At 38.8% G+C, this 18,864-nt stretch overlaps 4 protein-coding genes and 1 pseudogene across 12 annotated transcripts; 2 read left to right on the top strand and 3 right to left on the bottom strand.

The window, feature by feature from the left end:
- Positions 1–565: 565 nt before the first annotated feature.
- LOC125478550 lies at positions 566–1,271 on the bottom strand (annotated as a pseudogene).
- A 4,913-nt stretch (positions 1,272–6,184) lies between these two features.
- On the top strand, positions 6,185–7,619 carry LOC103938324 (universal stress protein PHOS34-like). Its single transcript, XM_018645232.2, has 4 exons — positions 6,185–6,569; positions 6,732–6,826; positions 6,992–7,113; positions 7,266–7,619. The coding sequence occupies exons 1-4, from the start codon at positions 6,389–6,391 to the stop codon at positions 7,351–7,353; spliced, it is 486 nt and encodes a 161-aa protein (XP_018500748.2). The 5' UTR covers positions 6,185–6,388; the 3' UTR covers positions 7,354–7,619.
- A 1,816-nt stretch (positions 7,620–9,435) lies between these two features.
- LOC103938325 (universal stress protein PHOS34) lies at positions 9,436–10,479 on the top strand. Its single transcript, XM_048587043.1, has 4 exons — positions 9,436–9,689; positions 9,816–9,910; positions 10,038–10,159; positions 10,251–10,479. The coding sequence occupies exons 1-4, from the start codon at positions 9,500–9,502 to the stop codon at positions 10,336–10,338; spliced, it is 495 nt and encodes a 164-aa protein (XP_048443000.1). The 5' UTR covers positions 9,436–9,499; the 3' UTR covers positions 10,339–10,479.
- Positions 10,480–10,625: 146 nt separating this feature from the next.
- On the bottom strand, positions 10,626–12,263 carry LOC125478651 (phytochrome A-associated F-box protein-like). The gene has a single exon (XM_048587038.1). The coding sequence runs from the start codon at positions 11,892–11,894 to the stop codon at positions 10,863–10,865; it is 1,032 nt and encodes a 343-aa protein (XP_048442995.1). The 5' UTR covers positions 11,895–12,263; the 3' UTR covers positions 10,626–10,862.
- Positions 12,264–14,137: 1,874 nt separating this feature from the next.
- LOC125468008 (serine/arginine-rich-splicing factor SR34-like) lies at positions 14,138–18,798 on the bottom strand. 9 transcript variants are annotated; one of them, XM_048587039.1, is made up of 14 exons: positions 18,644–18,798; positions 18,255–18,348; positions 17,859–17,924; positions 17,710–17,784; positions 17,524–17,632; positions 17,392–17,438; positions 17,229–17,286; positions 16,525–16,574; positions 16,318–16,374; positions 16,112–16,233; positions 15,930–16,025; positions 14,937–14,970; positions 14,518–14,624; positions 14,138–14,358 (listed from the first exon to the last, which is right to left on the bottom strand). In XM_048587039.1, exons 2-14 carry the CDS (start codon positions 18,342–18,344, stop codon positions 14,355–14,357), a joined length of 915 nt encoding a protein of 304 aa, XP_048442996.1. In that variant the 5' UTR covers positions 18,345–18,348; positions 18,644–18,798; the 3' UTR covers positions 14,138–14,354. The 9 variants fall into 9 exon arrangements, 4 of the variants coding, with proteins under 4 accessions (XP_048442996.1, XP_048442997.1, XP_048442998.1 ...); XR_007259439.1 differs by lacking the exons at positions 14,138–14,358; positions 14,518–14,624; positions 14,937–14,970 and adding exons at positions 15,186–15,440; positions 15,532–15,617; positions 15,692–15,785; XR_007259440.1 differs by lacking the exons at positions 14,138–14,358; positions 14,518–14,624; positions 14,937–14,970 and adding exons at positions 15,186–15,440; positions 15,563–15,617; positions 15,692–15,785.
- Positions 18,799–18,864: the final 66 nt, after the last annotated feature.

Raw genomic sequence — 18,864 nt, 5'->3', positions numbered from 1 at the left:
CTGCTTAGAGATGGGGAGCCGGCATGGGGCCTGGGGGTTATCGGACATTCACTAGTGATTATTATATATACAAGTTATGATTTGAGACATTGCACGACATGCTAGGTTTCGGAAAACCTATGTTTATCATGATATATGTGTTTTCATAAAACATGGGGGTTAGTACGTTGATAACTGTTTTATTATATATATATATATATATATATATATATATATATATATCAACTCGGTCCACTTATATTTGTTTTGCGCCCCCTTCAGGACTTAGAATCGAGGCATACAATACCGACGTCAAGGCACTTTCGCATCGGCATCTTCGAGTCTTCTCAGTGTAGGACCCATTCTTTTATTCATTCAATTTTATATTATTTCCTTTAGTGTTTTAGGATTAGTTGTATGCTCTGAACACGTTCCTTAACTGCATATTCATTATTCTTTTATATTTATAAGCCTTATCTACCCCTTGTTTTCAACATTTGCACTCAATAAATGGCTTTCGTCACCCTCGGGTGTCGACCAGCACGTGCCTATCCTGGTATTCAGGGAATATCTGGATCGGGGCGTGTCACTTGTTGCCCTGGTCATGGCTCAAATTCCAAACCCCATAAGCCAAATGCGACCTCATCGGTCTGCAGACCTTCATTTTCTTGCAAATCGAAAATTTGTTGCCCACTCGAACGAAGCCATTCTCGACGGAGACTTGATCCTCTGCCACCTCCATCACCGCTGATTCTAATTGGGAATTATCTTGCTCTTGAACAATCATAGATTATCGAAATAAAGATCATCGAATAGAGACCAAGAACAATCATTTCCAGATGAACCATCCTCCTGAATCGTGCCAATTTGGCACAAGGACACCTCGGTCGGAGGCTTCGCCACTGGAGATACGTCGACCGAACCGGAGTCCAATCTCCGGTAATCCTCGTCGGGACCGAGCTCGCGCTCAAGCCCAAAGTTGGAGTTCTCGAAGAAGACGTCGGAGTGAAGGAGGCCGGTGCAACAGACAGCGAGCTTGTGAAGGGCAGCCTAGCCGCTAGGAGGCTCGGATGAGACGACAAGAAGATTGAAGACTACGGAAGGGATGACCTTGTAGCACTTGGTCTTCCAGCAGACGTTTCGGATCATGGAGGATAACTTGGTGCAGGAGCAGGCGAGCCGAGCCCAGTTCCGCGGGTCCTCCTGGAGCTTGAAGAGGATGTTCAGAAGGACGTCATCGTAGAGCTTCGAGAACAAGGTTCCGGCCATCGGAATTCAAACTTGTCTGAGAAATGATGGTTTAAAATGACGAAATTGACGTTAGTTTTGGGTATTTTGGGGGATTTTGTGAGATGCTTAACGGAATTTCCGTTTGTTGTTTTCGATGAATTGATTTGGGGAGAGAGAGAAGGGGAAGTTTGCGATGAACAGTGTGTGTGTGAGTGGTTGGTTAAAGAGGATGGCTAGAGGGGGCGAGCGAGGTGATTTCCTTTGCCGTTGGAATTTGGTGGCGCTAAAATGACTCTCTGGGGGACTATTTGATTTATATGATTTTGATAAGACGATACTTTGAATTACTTTAAATTGGAATCGTAGTGACTCGAACTTGAGTACAAAGTTTGAGAAAGGCTCGTACATGGCAGTGTAATATTGAATCGAAACGTCATGCGACATGAAATAATTGAACTGAAATAGGTTAGTTCGATTTTGATGTTCCAAAAACCAAACCGGTTTATATTTAATTACTTAAATCATATACAAATACTCAAAATCGGGAGGTCAGAAGTTTCGAACTCCTTACCTCCAAGTTGAGAGTATTTGCTTTAGCCAACTTGACAACAAGCCTTATGTTGCCATAATCGTATTAGTAATATATTTATATTGATTCTGGATCTTTAATTCTTTATAAGATTTTTAAACACAAAACCCTAGCCGTCCCATTTACTCCCATTTCATCTCCTCTTCGTTCTGCTTTCTTAGTTTCTTCCTCTTTTCCTCCAAATCAAACTCTCTATCTCCCTCTTCTCCGGTTCTCCTCGCGAATTTCTTCAAGGACGGTATCGGCCTTGGCAGCATCTTCCACAGCGGCGTTCAGGTTCCTTCTCTTCTCTCTCTGTGTCTTCCTCTTGTGTACTCGCGGTTGCATGTATATGTATGTAATCTGAAAGTGGATGTGTAATTGGTAGTTGGAGTGCTGTGAATTTGGGGGAGATTTAGGGCTTTAATCTGAAAGTAGACATGTAATTGCTAGTTGAAATTAATAATTTTCTTGATTGATTGTAAACCTTTGATTTGAGCTTGATCTGAATGTTGAAAAAGTTTCAATTTTCGCTATGTTAGTTTAGATTTTCGGTATTTGAGTGGAGCTCCTTTAGGCTTTAGGTGTAGAAAGAAAAAATGGGGTTCTTTATATTTCGCATTTGGCCATCTGGGTCAGTTCAAGATATGAAATTTATGGTTGTTTTTTCTGTGATGGGTATATTCTGTGGTTATGTAGATTTAGCTTCACAGATTTGTATATGGTTATATTCTGTTTATGGCTGCGAACCAATTGTGAACTTTGTCTACATGTTCTTGCTTAATTTGTGGAATCAATCGTCAATGGTGTTTAACCAAAGTTTTTTTTGGCATTTGTATAGGAATTTTTTTTGCTATTGAAGAAGAGGAAGATTTTGTTGGGGGGGGGGCGGGGGGCGCTAAAAAACCCCAAGAAAAAATTGAACCAAACCTAGCCCTAATTTTGGGGCTTCTGGTAATCATTCATCATGTTGACATGTTCATCAACGAGCTCGGGATAGGCATGCTTATGTAGGCAGCCCAATAGGTCATGTGTCATTATTTTATAAAATAATAATAAAATAATTTTATTTGTAATTTTGGATAGAATTTTAACCAATCTTGTTACATCACATGTCATTATTCGAAAGTACAATTTTAGTGATAGATTTTGATAAGATTTTTATCCAATTCCGTCGCATCACGTGTCGTTACCTTTTTAGAATTGTTGATGATAGATTTCCGATAAGATTTTTAACCAATCCCGTCACAACACGTGTCATAATCTGTTTAGAATCTTTGAGGATAGATTTTGATAAGATTGTTAACGAATCACGACGTGCCATGTGGCATTATCTCCAACATAATCCTTTCTTTTTTCTCCATATAATCCATCATCCATCCTAAGAAATCACACTCTATCCTTATTCATAGTTTCTGCTTCTTTCTTACAATGTCTTCTTCAAGGATGTTGTGGGAAATCGATGAGTAAGAGAAATAATTGTTTAAGCAAAGGAAAGAAATGTTTAATCTCTAGGTGGCAAAAATGAGACGAAAGAGGAAGAGGATGAAGAGTGTAGAATAAGAGATGATGAAGCAACAAGCCAAAGAGGTTGACGAAAGCCAGAGTAGGCGGTGCTTACCTGCCGCCGAAGAACCAAATGTCAAGGTGGAATATGACATTTCCCTGTCCCACCCCAAACACGTCATCCAATTTTGCATCCACCCAGGACGAACAAAAAGCTAGGAAAATGATGGTTGTTAAACTCTCGGAATTATGGATTGGCTTTCCCATGTCAACATCATCGCCGCCAGTGCAGATCTCGTTTGGAAATCTGGTCAAGCACTATTCAAGGCTATGGAGAATGGTCTGAAAGAAGTTTTGAAGGGTGAAACCTGTTGCTTCAGCCCGTAGACTCAGAAGCACCTTGCTTCCCTGGTTTGCCAGTCCGGTGAGAACACGTGATGTAACGAGACTGGTTACAATTCTATCCGAAATTACAAATAAAATTATTGTTTATTATTTTATAAAATAATGACACATGACCTATTGGGCTGCCTACATTAGGATGCCTATCCCGAGCTTGTTGATGAACATGTCAACATGATGAATGATTACCAGAGGCCCCAAAATTAGGGCTAGGTTCGGTTCAATTTTTTTTTTTGGGGTTTTTTTTTTGCCCCCCTCTTCCTCTTCTTTAATAGTAAAAAAAAAATCCTATACAAATGCCAAAAGGAACTTTGGTTAAACACCATTGACGGCTGATTCCACAAATTAAACAAGGACATGTAGACAAAGTTCACAATTAGGTCGCAGCCATAAACAGAATATAACCATATACAAATCTCTGAAGCTAAATCTACATAACCACATAATATACCCATCACAGAAAAACAACCACAAATTTCATATCTTGAACTGACCCAGATGGCCAAATGAGAAATATAAATAACCCTATTTTTTCTTTCTATAGCTAAAGCCTAAAGGAGCTATACTCAAATACCAAAAATCCAAACTAACATAGCGAAAATTGAAACTTTTTCAACATTCAGATCAAGCTCAAATCAAAGGTTTACAATCAATCAAGAAAATTATTAACTTCAACTAGCAATTACATGTCTACTTTCAGATTAAAGCCCTAAATCTCCCCCAAATTCACAGCACTCCAACTACCAATTACACGTCCACTTTCAGATTACATACATATACATGCAACCGCGAGTACACAAGAGGAAGACACAGAGAGAGAAGAGGAGGAACTTGAACGCCGCTGTGGAAGATGTTGCCGAGGCCGATACCGTCCTTGAAGAAATTTGCGAGGAGAACCGGAGAAGAGAGAGTCTGATTTGGAGGAAGAGAGGAAGAAACTAAGAAAACAGAACGAAGAGGAGATGAAATGGGAGTAAATGGGATGGCTAGGGTTTTGTGTTTAAAAATCTTATAAAGAATTAAAGATCCAGAATCAATATAAATATATTACTAACTTCCTGATTTTGAGTATTTGTATATGATTTAAATAATTAAATATAAACCGGTTTGGTTTTTGGAACATCGAAATCAAACCAACCTATTTCAGTTCAGTTTTTTTCGGCTTCAGCTCGGTTTTTTAAACCCAACCCTACCCAAAATGACCCATACTCGAATTTTTATAACCTAGGATAGAGGGATTACCTGAATTTCAAGTGCATTGGAAATTAGCAGACCAAGCCATATCCCCCATAGACAGTATAGCAACTGCAGCACCAGATAAGTTTAAGTGCGTTGGAAATTAGCAGACCAAGCCATATCCCCCCATAGCCAGTACAGCAATTGTCTCTCCATATAAGGCTGTCTGGGGAATTGGCTTTGAGAAATTGATTGAATCCACAAGGTAGTACCTTGATCACAATAAACAGGAGATGTAGAATATGATCGCCTCCATTAAAAATTTAGAAAAACAATTGAGCTAGGTGACTGAGAGAGAAAAGGAAAGATTCCTAGTTAAATCGTCCCCAATCCAAGAGGATCTGAATAATGCAATGCATTCAGGTTATTTGCAGTGGAAAGAATCATAAGAACCATGAAGAGGAAAAACATGAAGAAACAACTACAAATAACCCACGACCAACATCTAAATAGGCCCCAGCAGAACCTATTTTTGCTAGGGTGGGTATGGGTCGAGTGGGGCACAAATTTGGAGGGATTGGACCAGAGCCGTTTTAAAATGCAACGAGACATTTTGGGCTAGGTATAAGATTTCTAAGATTTGGACTTTTATAATTTGCCATTTTCCCCTTTGACTATAATTTTAGCTGATTATCCCTAAACTTTTATAAATAGTCAATTTTCTTTTTGATGCTAGATTTTAAAATTTTTCATCCAATTTTTTATCCATTTTGATCATCAAACAACACATGACAATTGTATAGGGGCAAAAAAAATGGAAAATTGGATGACAAATTTAACATCCAACACTAGGGGATAAATAGGCTATTTATAAAATTTCAAAGGGTGATTGGCTAAAGTTAAAGTTTATATGGGAAATTGGCTAATTATAAAAGTTTAAACGGTTAATCAACTAATATTAAAGTTCCGGAAGAAATTGGCACCTCTATACAAGTTCAGAGGAGCAAATCGACAAATACCTCTTTTACTAAAGATTGGTTACAAAAACATTTTTACAAAAACACTTTCAATCATTTTAAAAACAGTTCTAAACGAGCCCTTAATCTAACCAAACAAGAGTGACACTATTAATAGCCTTAATCAACAATTAACAATTACTAATTATCCATTGCCAGTAGCAGAGAAACAGGAATACCATTAAGCTGTATTCACGCGCCAGTCTGTGATTGTTTTGCCTTAACCACCCGTCGTTTCTTTTTAGAGATAACCCGAATGATTAGGAATTAAGCTATATTACGTCCACCAAATCAGACGACGCTGTTTGTACCAAGAATGAAGAATCAAGCAAGCAAGCTCGCTCGTTCGAACCGATTCCATTGAAAGCACAAGTCCTTCGTATAAATAGCTGGCCAGAAAAGCTCTTATTCCAAACGCTAATAAAAATAAAAAAAAAAGCTGCTTTTCTAGAGAGAGAAACGGGAACACAAGAAAGAAGGTGAAGAACTAGAGAGAGAAGGGTAAGCATTAATGGCGGCAGAGAAGCAAGTGATGGTGATCGGGGCGGACGAGAGCGACCAGAGCCAGTACGCTCTGGAATGGACTTTGGACCACTACTTCAAGCCCTTCGGCGGCGACAAAGCTCCCTTCAAGCTCATCATCGTCCACGCCAAGGTCCAGGTTTCCACTGCCGTCGGCTTGGCCGGCCCGGGTAAGAATCTAACTGCGACATGAAGTGATTTTCACCACCTCTACAATGCAAAGTAGAGGAATAAACTGCTGCCGCGGAAAATAACAAATGTGCAGAAGTCGCTTTGTTTTCATTGTTTAGTTGATTATGATTAGCAAATTTGCATGTGTGCTAAAACTGCAGGAGCGGCGGAGATTCTGCCGATCGTGGAAGCTGATTTGAAGAAGAGTGCTGCCCACGTAACTGAGAAGGCCAAGGAATTTTGCGCCTCTAAATCGGTATTTAGATGGTTTCCATTCTATATGATGGTTTCAACACGAGATTCGTAATTCTTATGCTATCATAGAACACAGCGGAGCCAAATGATTGCACACCGATGTGATACGAAGAAATTGCCCTTCGCTAGCAGCTTTTCTGAGCACTACATATTCTAATGCTTGCAGGTGACCGATGTGGTTGTGGAGGTTGTGGAAGGAGATGCTAGGAACGTTCTGTGTGATGCTGTTGAAAGACACCACGCATCCATCTTGATTGTGGGAAGTCATGGCTATGGAGCCATCAAAAGGTATTCCCTCAAACTTAATCTAATCTTTTTGAGTTGAACGAACAACCATCACTAATTCGCACGATTAAGTTTGAGCCGAGCTTGAGGTTTTTCATGGAAAATGATGTTACTTATCCGTGGAAATCTTAATGTTGTATTTGATTCTGGTGCAGGGCCGTTCTGGGAAGCGTCAGCGATTACTGCGCTCATCACGCTCACAGCACCGTGATGATCGTGAAGAAGCCTAAAACCAAGCACTAAGCTTTCACTGGGTATTCAGTTAAGCACGACAAAAAGTCCGTCGTGCTTGAAAAATTACAATACACACATAATAAATTCGTCCTTTTGAGAATTGAATCTTGAAAGGTTATATGTATATATACTTTGTGCTTAGAGTTTGATCGTTCAAACTTCGGAAGTCTCGCATGTATTTATAGGTCGAAAGTTGAAGCCTTCAAACTTTTGTATGACAGTCGATCCGTGTATCAAAAATTTGATTGGTAAAGTTATGATATAAGTTATACTTTCATTGCTGTTTCTTAATCTCCGCGCTACCTACATAAGAATCAAGGTGTTAAAGTTTCAGAGAGACAGGTTGTGGTCCATCACTAATAGCATCGGTATTATGCCCATTTAATCATCTATGTAATCAAAAGGTGTGAGATTTTTATGCAAAGGTCTCAATGCATTTACAAGTGGAACTATTTGATATAATTAAGTCATGATTTGTTTTGTAAGATGGTTGATGTCAGACTTTTTGCTTTATTCTACACAAGGAACATAAAAACGCAAAAGGGTGTGATATCCACACATAATTTTTTACTTTTCACACACCTCTTGTTCATTTGATCTTCATATGTGGAAAGAAAAAAAGGTGTGTAGATAGCACACTCCAAATGCAAAATGAGAAAACGAGATTGTGAAGGAAAAAAAAAATAAATAAATAAAACTTTAACAAAAATCTCTCAGTACTGTTCACTTTAAAGAAAAATCATATTTGTACACTAAAAAAATTAATTCTGGTACTATTCACTTTATCCTTTATTTTGTCATTTTCATTCAAACTTAAAATTTTCAAATTTTTTTCATTAGTTTTCTTAAATAAAATTATATATATATATTCTTGGGCGATAAGAAAACATGTCAAATCGCATCGAGAACCAAAATTTTCAATCGAAAAATCACATAGGCCGCAAAATGATATGGGGCGGCGTTTGTGCAACAACAGACGACATCAAAAGGGTGTTGGAGTTGTTGGTTTGGGAGAAACCAGGGTGGATATATACGTCGTTGTTTATGGGAAAACGACTGCCAAATATTGTGTTACAAAACTCAAAAGGGTTGAAGATAAGAGTGAAAAAGGTACAATAGAATCAGTTATAAAAAAAAAATAATTAAATATAAAATTGACTGGACGAAACAAACAATAGGTCATGCACAAGCAATACCAAGGGATAACGATGGTCTGCCCTCCCACTTTCGGTGTCTTCCGTACTCTCTTGTTTGTGTGGTCACGGTTAAGCCACGTCAACATTTTATATTACTATTCATTTTTGTCTTATTATCTCTATAAAAATAATAATATAAAATGTTAATGTGTCTTAACCGTGACCACACAAAAAAGGAGGCCACGAGAGGGTAGACAATCCTTGTCCATACTAAAGGGATAAGTAAATTGAACACATGACCTCATGTGCAAAAGTAACTCAATACTTTAAATTAATTGAACCACAAATACTTTGCGATTGACTTTTTATTCTAGGTCCACGACCATTTTTTATTTTTTATTTTTTATTTTTTGAAGAAAATTCGATACTAGATTATTGGAAGAACTCATGTCAATACAAAGATTGAGAAAAACTGGAGCCCAAAGGCATTAGGTAGAAATTGAAGGCTTAGACTAGTCATACTACACATAAAAGTTTTGATCGTCATACTATAATAGTAACTTACTCTTTAATCCATGCTAAACTGACACAAAGAATCAGGACTCGGAAATTTAATCATCAACGAAGTATGTTACTTCCTCATCCCTCATAACCATTAGAAATGACCAACTTCTTGATATACAAGATGTTTTTATCATTTCTTATATTATACTAGCCAGCTTCTTAGATTAAGGTATCTATTGATAAAATCTTCTATTTTTTATCTTTAAATATAGACTCGAATTATTTTTATTCCAGCCGACGGTAAGACAGATATATTCCACCAACATATCCAACAGCGCCAGTGGTAATGTGTTATTTTAATTAATTATGATTAAGATGATCATTAGTGGGGTCTAGCCAATAATTAATTCCATATACTGTACCTACAATATAAGTAGGCACAGAAGATGAGCAAATTATTCATACCTAAATATTATTACGATTTAGAAGATAATTGCGATCGAAACAAAGCTGCAATGGCGAGTAACACTGTCGAGAACTCGAAGCAAGTAATGGTGGTTGCTATGGACGAGAGCGACCACAGCACGTACGCGCTCGAATGGACTCTCAGTCACTTCTTTATCCCCTATGCATCAAACCCTGTTTTCAAGCTCGTCGTCGTCCATGCCAAGCCCCCTCCTCCCGCCATGGCCCTTGTCGGACCTGGTATGTAGATATTCACATCTGTATATTAACTTACCAACTAGTTGGCGCTCCAGCTCTTTCTATATACGCATAAATATTAATTGGGTATAATGCAGCTATATATACTCAACTTAGTGAAATGTGTAGGAGGAGCTAAAGTTTTGCCAATTCTGGAGGCAGACTTACAGAAGATAGCCATGCGAGTTGCCGAGAAGGCGAAGAAAATTTGCGCCAGTAAACAGGTAATGATCCTCACGAAACGTACCTACATCTGGGATATCACAGAACCGGTTTCTCCAATTCTGCAGGGAAATGCTCAAAACATTCTCTTTGAGGCTAATATTTTTGTTTAATTTGATGTTTATGTAGGTGAATGATGTGGTGGTGGAGTTGGTGGCTGGGGATGCTCGAAACGTTCTCTGTGAGACTGTAGAAAAACACAAGGCATCCATCTTGGTTTCTGGAAGCCATGGCTATGGAGCTATCAAAAGGTAACTCCATTTTCTTGCTGCTTCTCTTCATGCAATGCAAATTTGCAGTCAGTAACGATCAATCGACTCTGGTTCTCTCCTTCTCTTGCAGGGCCGTCCTAGGCAGCGTAAGCGATTATTGCGCTCATCATGCTCACTGCACTGTGATGATTGTGAAGAGGCCGAAAATTAAAAACTAAAATCTGCCACTCTCCAAAACGTCTCTACTAAAGAGCAGTAGCTGCTGTGTCCGGCAGTCCGCCAGCAAATAATTTCAGGCATGGTTGCTGTTTTGATCCTTGGAAAGAATTGTTACTCGATGTAAAATATGTTATTGTCTATGAATCCCGAGCATCTACATTTAGAAGTTGTGCATTTATTGCATTTCACTACATCCACGATTCTAACAATTGAACGACTTAACACACAGACGCATTTGAAATCTCAATATAAATTTAGGATATTAATAAAATCTTACAACATGACATTGAAATAATACAATCTTATTGAAACGCAAACAACAATACAACAAAGAAGGTTTTGAAAACACAACAATTACAGCAGCAACAACTCTTGAAAAATTTGACAACATCGAAATAAAAACACATTCCTCGCTCCTCAGATCCTCGAGAGCGAAAACTTTATGGTGCTTCAGAGTATCTATCCCCCGAGATTTTTAACCGTTTAGATATTAGTACATGCCCTCATTAGAGAGCAATTTCCATCAAGAGTACAATGGCAGGTCGGTCCAAGCCCCAGAGACATGTCCATTTTCACAGACATAAGCTCGAACAACCGGCTCGCCATCTTCATGGTACCCGAAAACCCGCCTCAAGCAGAATGCAGAATGCAAATCCCAAGTGTCCTTGCAGGTGCAAAACGCGCAATTCAGATCAATCTTGCTGCGGTTCCCATCCTTGATCGTCCTCCACACTTGGGACCCCTTGAAATCCTTGAAAATCCCTCTGAAAAGCATGTAATTTCGCTTCTCTTCGATGTGCACGCAGCCGGGCCAATCACAAATGTACAAGCGATCGCCGCGGAACCTGCTGTGGAGAAGCTTGTTGCCCTGCTCACGGCTCAGATTCCAAACCCCAGAAGCCAAATGCGACCTCATCGGTCTGCAGACCTTCCTTTTCTTGCAAATCGAAAATTCGCTGCCCACTCGAACGGAGCCATTCTCGACGGAGACTTGATCCTCCGCCGCCTCCGTCGCCGCTGATTCTAATTGGGAATTATCTTGCTCTTGATCATGGGCTTCAGAATCGTTATAGACTGTATCGAAATAAAGATCATCGAACAGAGACCAAGAACAATCATTTCCAGATGAACCACCCTCCTGATTCGCGCCAATTTGGCTCGAGGACGCCTCGGTCTGAGGCTTGGCCGCCGGAGATACGCCGACCGGACTGGAGTCCAATCTCCGGTAATCCTCGTCGGGACCGAGCTCGCGCTCGAGCCCAAAGTCGGAGTTCTCGAAGAGGACGCCGGAGTGCAGGAGACCGGGGCAGCAGACAGCAAGCTTGTGAAGGGAGGCCCAGCCGCCGGGAGGCTCGGAGGAGCCGGCAAGGAGATCGGAAACGACGGAAGGAATGACCTTGTAGCACTTGGTCTTCCAGCAGACGTTTCGGATCATGGAGGAGAACTTGGTGCAGGAGCAGGCGAGCCGAGCCCAGTTCCGCGGGTCCTCCTCGAGCTTGAAGAGGATGTTCAGAATTACATCGTCGGAGAGCTTCGAGAGCAGGGTTCCGGCCATCGGAATTCAAACTTGTCTGAGAAATGATGGGACAAAAGGACGAAATTGACGTTGGATTTGGGTATTTTGGGGGATTTTGAGAGATGGTTAACGGAATTTCCGTTTGTTTGGTTCGATTTGTTTTTCAGTTTGTTTCCGGTGAATTGATTTGGGGAGAGAGAGATGGGGAAGTTTGCGATGAACAGTGTGTGTGAGAGTGGTTGGTTAAAGAGGATGGCCAGAGAGAGCGTGCGGGGCGATTTCTTTAGCCGTTGGAATTTGGCGGCGCTGAAATGGCTCTCTGGGGGACTATTTGATTTATATTATTTTGATAAGACGATACTTTGAATTACTTTAAATTGGAATTGTAGTGACTCGAACTTGGAGTACAAAGTTTAAGAAAAGCTCGTACATGGCAGTGTAATATTGAACCGAACTGTCATGCAACATTAGAGAATTTCTTCAAGAAAACAGACATATCTTGACAACAGAATGAATTAATTTTAGAACTGCACTACTATGACTAACTAACCTAAAAGAAATACGTGCAGTTTGATTCCTTTTCATTTGTTTGTTTGTTTGTTTTTTTGTTTATTTTTTTTAAATTAGAAAATTTGTTTATTTTGTGACCCCTCGAGAAAGGATAGAATTCAAAAGCAGGATATACGAGGTAAAGACGGAGTGGCCGTAATTGAAGATAAGATACGAGAAAATGGTTAAGGTGGAGAGTCTTAAAAAAAGCATAAAGTATTTGGAACTAACAAAAAACTCAATGCAAAACCAAGCACATGACGTTTTAAAATTATACAAACAATTCCACTTAGTAAGATAGGATTCTATTGTTATTTGTGACCGCACGAAATTCCTCATGAGTGTATGTGAGACTTAAAAATTGTATATTTCACTGTCATGTTGTCACACACACTTATTTTTGGGGGACACTTTACATCCTCATCACTTGTGAGCCTTTTGACCACACTTTATTAGGAGGAAACGTGTGGCTCTCCCCCACCCCACCCCCACTTTCTCATATGACATTCGAGGAATTGTGATGCTCTTATCCAAACTTGTTGAGAAAATCCATCATTTGGTAAAATAATAGTAGATTAACACTTCGTGTTTGATTCACTTGCCTCAAGTATAATAATTGAGTCATCTAGTTTTCATTGTGGCCATGTTTGATTCGTGGAATAAGATTGGTTAGTAATCCAACTCTCGTGTCTGATCACAAAGTAAGTTCATTAAAAAGAGAATTCTCATGTCCAATTAAGAAATAATTCTTTTGAAAATGAAGTACTTGTGTTTGATAAAATAAGTTTACAGGTAACGAAATTCGTGTGTCTAACTAGGATACAGTACTTTGCAAATGAAACTCTCGTAGCCAATCACAACATATATTTTAAAGAAAACTAATGGAAAGGGTTTGAAAACTTTTGAGTTTTAACGAAAATGACAAAAAGATGTAAATAAATAATATCATGATTAAGTTTTTAGAATAAAAATATGAATCTTCATTAAATTGAACAGTACTTGAGTTTTTCGTTAAAATTTCCTATATTTATTAGATTTTATTTCGTGATTAGAGATGAGAGTGGAATGCGGCTGCTTTTGGTCGCAAGTGGTATGCGGTGTTCGATGTAGGACATTTGAGTCCACAAATCTGAACGTTGTCGTTTTCCTCACTCTAGGCAAACTATTGAATGGCATAACCACCAATCGAAAAAGGCCAAAAAAATTTTAGCGTGTCCGAAACAAAAGACAGTACTCCATTTGTTATTATCCTATCTTCCGCAGATTGCACTGCCACCGCTAGTTTGCATCATGTGCATTTCATAACACCTTATTGCTACAACACGTGACATTCTCCCTTGCAACTAAACAAAGTTCATCGTCGCCCATCTAATTGATGCTTGCTAGTTGCTACGTCTCCAAAAAGAGAAATACTCATCCAATAGACAAGAAGTGGTGAATCTATCAAAATTCAAGAGTATCTCTCTAACACTTCCATATCACTTGACACAAAATAGTGCATCAAAATAGACAAAGTCGGGCACACGCGAGTCAGACCAGTTCACCAAGGCAGCGTGTCATCCCTCTTGCACCCAAATTCATATCACATATCCCCTAGTTTAGAATATCACATTGTCAAAAGAACATACGAGGGCCTTCAACATACACTTTTCCGTCGCTGGATGTTCATTCGAGTATATCATCAATCGCGTCAATGTTAAACAAACAAATGAACAATGAGACTTCAGCAAAAATGTAGTAAAGAATCTCAAATGCATTACAAGGTGCAAAGACGGTAAAACGCCAGTTTCGGTTAAACAATAGCCAACAATGTAACAGACAGTGATTTGAAAATGAATCTATCCATAAACTTACAAGTCTGCTAAATAAAAGGTGCCCGTATTACAGTCCCTTAACAAGGATTGTAAACCTTTCTCCGAGCGATAACTTCAGGTCAGGGATAACATCATATCACCTATCAAATAGAATTGCAATCAGAGTCTAAAACGAATTGTTGCACAAGTTCAACGTTCACAAAGCAATAGCAATTCGAGGAAAATGTGTCAAGAGAAGAAAAAGATGGTGCGACACTGATGACACTAACAAAAGTATAAATAATGCTCGAGAATGATACCGTGACAAACTCTTGCTCCTGCTCCTGCTCCGGATTGGACTCCTGCTGGCACTACGCTTCTTTGGACTTTTACTAAGGTGCTTCTTCGGGCTTTTACTTATGCGTTTCTGATTATGCCAACAAAACAAAATTATAAAGGGCCAAAGAGCCATAATCCATTTGCAGTTATCACACGAACCCAATGTCAAAACAAATCCAGAGAGGCCGTCATTAGTAAAGGAGAAATCAAATCAACTGCCAGCCAAACTTTATAAACATTAGACTTCACTTCATCCACTATCACAGTACAAAAATGTCATAAACAAACCTCAATAATATCTTAAATTAACCCCAGAATGCAAAAAACTACCGAAATGGGGCAAGTAACAAGATATTGAACTACTTTTTAAGTGAAACAATATTACAAAAATAAGACTTACTGAAGGCACTGGAGATTTGCTTCTTGATCTTGATCTGCAAAAGTTCCAGAAACAACCGAATTTAATAACCATGTTCCTATTACCAATTTGATCCAAGGTCCTTGATGCCTCTTCCATGTGAAGTTACCACATCCAATAAGGATAGAAGAAAAAATATTTAAACATTTAGCATACCAATAGAAGAAAAAATGAATGAAAGAATTGACGTAAACCCCACCAAAACAGATCACAAAATCAGAGGGAGAAATATTTGAAAAAAAAGAAAAATTTATAATTATTTATAAGACAACAGTGGGAAAGAAAAGGAGCATTCTTCCCTACTGTAACACAAGAATCCAGCATATCCAGATAGTGTGACCTATTAGCCTGGCAAAATGTTGGAGCATGAAACGAAAATCAAATTGTCTCTACTGCTCATTGACGATGACTTCCAAGTCCCAATGGCACTTAGTTCACAGATATCCAGCTTTACTAGTGCAATCCAAGACTTCCATTGATCCCAATCTAGCACCCATGGACATTCACAATGCCAAAAGCATTAGAACAGAGGCACCATGAACGTTTTGCAAAGATGCCTATCTAAATAACAGCATACCTCCATAGAAAAAGAGTTGTAAGCAATTGACCTTATCCAATCAAGATCCTAAAATCCAATCCCCAGTTCGCCGCATATATCCATATCTAAAAGAAAAACAAACGTAATTTTCATGCAAGCAAAAAGGGAAAAGAAAATAAAAACTAGTTGGATATCTGACTCTTTCTTGGCAACCCCAACTGCTGAGCAGGAAACAATGGAATTGACCAACACGAAAAGATTCCAGCACAAATGAGATAATTCATACTTTACAACTGCAAGAAGACATTTAATTCTACACATGTTGCAATAGTAATCTCCATCATTATTCACCACATGGACCCATGAAAACCCAGATCAAACGTAATCAACATACCAATAGGTAACTGACTATTTGAAAAAATAAAAATAACCCATACCCTGATGGAGAGCGAGATCGTGAACCGGGGAGAGAAGCAGATCTTGATCGAGATCTAGCAAGTGAGCGGCGTGAAGATTTGGTTTTTGGAGACTTGCTGCAATCATATGTAAAAGTCACAACATTAAATAGAAATGTTTATTCCCCACATCTACAGAGTTGTGGAATTGACAATGGTCAAACCTCCTGCTTCTGTCCCGGCTATAACTTGGACTACGACTGCGACTGTAGCTCCTGCCTTTTGAATGAGATCGACCGCGACTAGGGCTCCTAGATGAGTCCCTCTTCGCATCATATTCCCTCACCTGTGTAATAAAATGAGATAATAAACGAATTTAACAAAAAGTATAGAAGGTAAGGAGAGAGATTTTCAACTGTAAGATTCATACACGAACAGATTGGCGGTCAAAAGCATTCCGGAACTCAGAGCCATCAAGCTTTTTGATCTGCAGAAAACAAATTTATGAAGCTTGAGATTCTTACATAGATGCTTCAGAGACATCAACATACTAATATTTCACACCTAGAACTCATGCTTCGTAGAAGGTTAAAGAAACTATGTATGTCTGGAGTGAGAAAGTAAAAGGAACACTTACTGCATACTTCATATCTTCTAAGTTCGTGTAATCCACAATCCCAGTTGTGCCTACAAAAAAAAAAAAAAAACATAGGATAAAAGCTAAAACGATTGAAATATGAAGACCCATGAACCACTAAACAATATTAAAATGACACTATATGAAAGAGCAGAATATATCCCAAAAACAGTCTGAACATTGGTTGAGAAGCACTATGAACCACTGAGCAACTTTTATTGTACCACATATCATAAATTTTTCTAAGTCACCAACATGACAAAACCAGCCAAATCAACAAAAACTAGCAGGAAACGGTAGGAGAAAAACTGGAAATTCTATTAAGCTATGTAGGAACTCGAAAATGCTAATTCTAAGAGCATCTCCAATGGGATCTTGAAATGACCTCCTAGCCAAAATATAGGGAGAGAGCTGGAAACTTTCATCTCTAAAGAGTGAGAAAGGAGTTCATAGCATTAATTACGAATGTTTGAATAATATTTTACATGAAAACTTAATTCTTATTGGTTCACAATCATAATGACTCCATAAATTAGCAAGTATGCTAAGAGTATAAATTTTCTAGAGAGCTCCTAAAGTAACTTTTTAACTAAATTTTGAATTAAAAATGGAGATCATGATTGGAGATGCGCAAAAAAAATATCCAAGCAAATATCTGACACATGATACCAAAGGAATACCCTCGAATATGAAAAGCAACTTACCACTACCATCACGAAAAACTTGGGAGAAACAGACATCTCCTGCCCGTCGCATGTGATCCTAAATAAAATGCATCACATGTGTCAGATATGAATTGACAGTTACCACATCAAGGGAGAATTATAATGAAAAAAAAATCTTCATCTGATAAATACAATAGCACACCTTAAGATCTTGCCATGAAGCGGAAGGGGGAAGTTCACTGACTAACACTGTGGGCGGAGAAGGTTTAGAAACACATCAGATGCATCCTACCACATATAAAACAGCACAACGTATATCAAATGAAATACACACCACGATAATCTGAGCGCCTAGACATCCCACGTCCACCTCGACCACCACTATAGTTACTTTGACGATCTGAAGAAGATGAATGCCCACGCCCTCCATGTGCAAGTTCAACCTACAGAGATATACATCAGAATACTATGTCTAGGCAAAGTACCATGTCTACCATGAAAAGTAAGCATAATAGCCTACCCGTAAACGATGCCCATCAAAATCATAGCCATCACGACCACGGAGTGCATCTTCAGCATCACGAGAGTCTTCAAACTGTACCAAAGAACTTGTTCAAACACAGAAAAAATGAAACACATAACGTAAAGAAAGTAGCCAACGGATCTCACCTCAACAAATGCATAACCAGGAGGCCTTGGAGGGACCTTCAGGTCAATATGGGCTATGCGTCCATACTGTGGAGAAAATTAGAAATTTCAGTCAGTCTATTCATGGCTATTATTTTAAGTCCCATTATTTAGAAGCAAGTTTTTCGAAAGATAATATGATTGTTCACACCCGAGAAAGAGAATACGAAGGTTAAGTTTTGCGAGAGAAAAAAACACGTGCTTTTCCATTCCTAATCTCAAAATTCTATTCGTTTTTAAACAACATGAAACCCATCAATGTACAGTTCTACTTCTACACATACAAGTACAATCAAATGAATTCCAAACAACAGTTTCCCATCAAAAAACCGCGTAGCATTGCGTCCGCATATCAATTCAAACAACAAACTGAATTACCTTGAAAAACAAGTCTTCCACCTCTCTCTCGCGTATATCACCGGGCAGATTCCCAACATAGAGAGTTCTGCTTGTACTACGACTGCTCATTGTACTGCCAAAAAACAAACAAACCCGTTGAAAATTCGGAAACGAAAAACTCCAAAGTTGCATCTTCTGTAAACAAATTGAATTCCTCAAGGATCCTATTTTCTTAGATAAGGCATTCAATGGAAAATAAATTAAAAATTCAAATCACAGAAATTGTTTAATTTTATTGAGTTCAGTCAACGAGAATCCGAAAACGATAATCAAAATGCAAATTCACATTCGATTTAAATTCTATCATCCTACGGTTCTTGCGAAACGAAATCGAAAACAAAATGTATTACGATTTTAATTTCTATTACCTTCCGATGAAAATTGGGGATCGCAGCGAAGCAGAAAGGGGCCAAAAGGGCTGGAGTTTCAAGGGTTAGGGTTTTGAAATTGGAGAGAAGATTTGTGGGGCTGCCAGATATAATTATGGGTTCGGATAACCTGTTGCACTGAGTACGGCAGTATATACGACTCTGTTTTTGGTTTATTAGTTCAAACCGCCCGATCGTTAATCGGTTTTGCGAGAATTTGT

Source organism: the organism of the source record quoted next, unplaced genomic scaffold, assembly GCF_019419815.1.
Source record: "Pyrus x bretschneideri cultivar Hongxiangsu unplaced genomic scaffold, Pyrus_bretschneideri_v1 Contig25, whole genome shotgun sequence".
NCBI lineage: Eukaryota > Viridiplantae > Streptophyta > Magnoliopsida > Rosales > Rosaceae > Pyrus > Pyrus x bretschneideri.
The sequence above is the reverse complement of the archived record's forward strand: the minus strand, read 5'-3'. Positions and strand labels throughout refer to the sequence as shown.

What these genes read in the sequence shown, in the direction of transcription:
- LOC103938324 (XM_018645232.2), top strand. Translation starts at nt 6,389, where the DNA reads ATGGCGGCAGAGAAGCAAGTGATGGTGATCGGGGCGGACGAGAGCGAC. An exon ending in CGTCGGCTTGGCCGGCCCGG is followed by an intron (nt 6,570 to 6,731) that starts GTAAGAATCTAA and finishes CTAAAACTGCAG; the next exon opens with GAGCGGCGGAGATTCTGCCG. An exon ending in AATTTTGCGCCTCTAAATCG is followed by an intron (nt 6,827 to 6,991) that starts GTATTTAGATGG and finishes TAATGCTTGCAG; the next exon opens with GTGACCGATGTGGTTGTGGA.
- LOC103938325 (XM_048587043.1), top strand. Translation starts at nt 9,500, where the DNA reads ATGGCGAGTAACACTGTCGAGAACTCGAAGCAAGTAATGGTGGTTGCT. An exon ending in CATGGCCCTTGTCGGACCTG is followed by an intron (nt 9,690 to 9,815) that starts GTATGTAGATAT and finishes TGAAATGTGTAG; the next exon opens with GAGGAGCTAAAGTTTTGCCA. An exon ending in GGCTATGGAGCTATCAAAAG is followed by an intron (nt 10,160 to 10,250) that starts GTAACTCCATTT and finishes CTTCTCTTGCAG; the next exon opens with GGCCGTCCTAGGCAGCGTAA.
- LOC125478651 (XM_048587038.1), bottom strand. Translation starts at nt 11,894, where the DNA reads ATGGCCGGAACCCTGCTCTCGAAGCTCTCCGACGATGTAATTCTGAAC.
- LOC125468008 (XM_048587039.1), bottom strand. Translation starts at nt 18,344, where the DNA reads ATGAGCAGTCGTAGTACAAGCAGAACTCTCTATGTTGGGAATCTGCCC. An exon ending in TTGATGGGCATCGTTTACGG is followed by an intron (nt 17,633 to 17,709) that starts GTAGGCTATTAT and finishes ATATCTCTGTAG; the next exon opens with GTTGAACTTGCACATGGAGG. An exon ending in TTGACCGCCAATCTGTTCGT is followed by an intron (nt 16,234 to 16,317) that starts GTATGAATCTTA and finishes TTTATTACACAG; the next exon opens with GTGAGGGAATATGATGCGAA.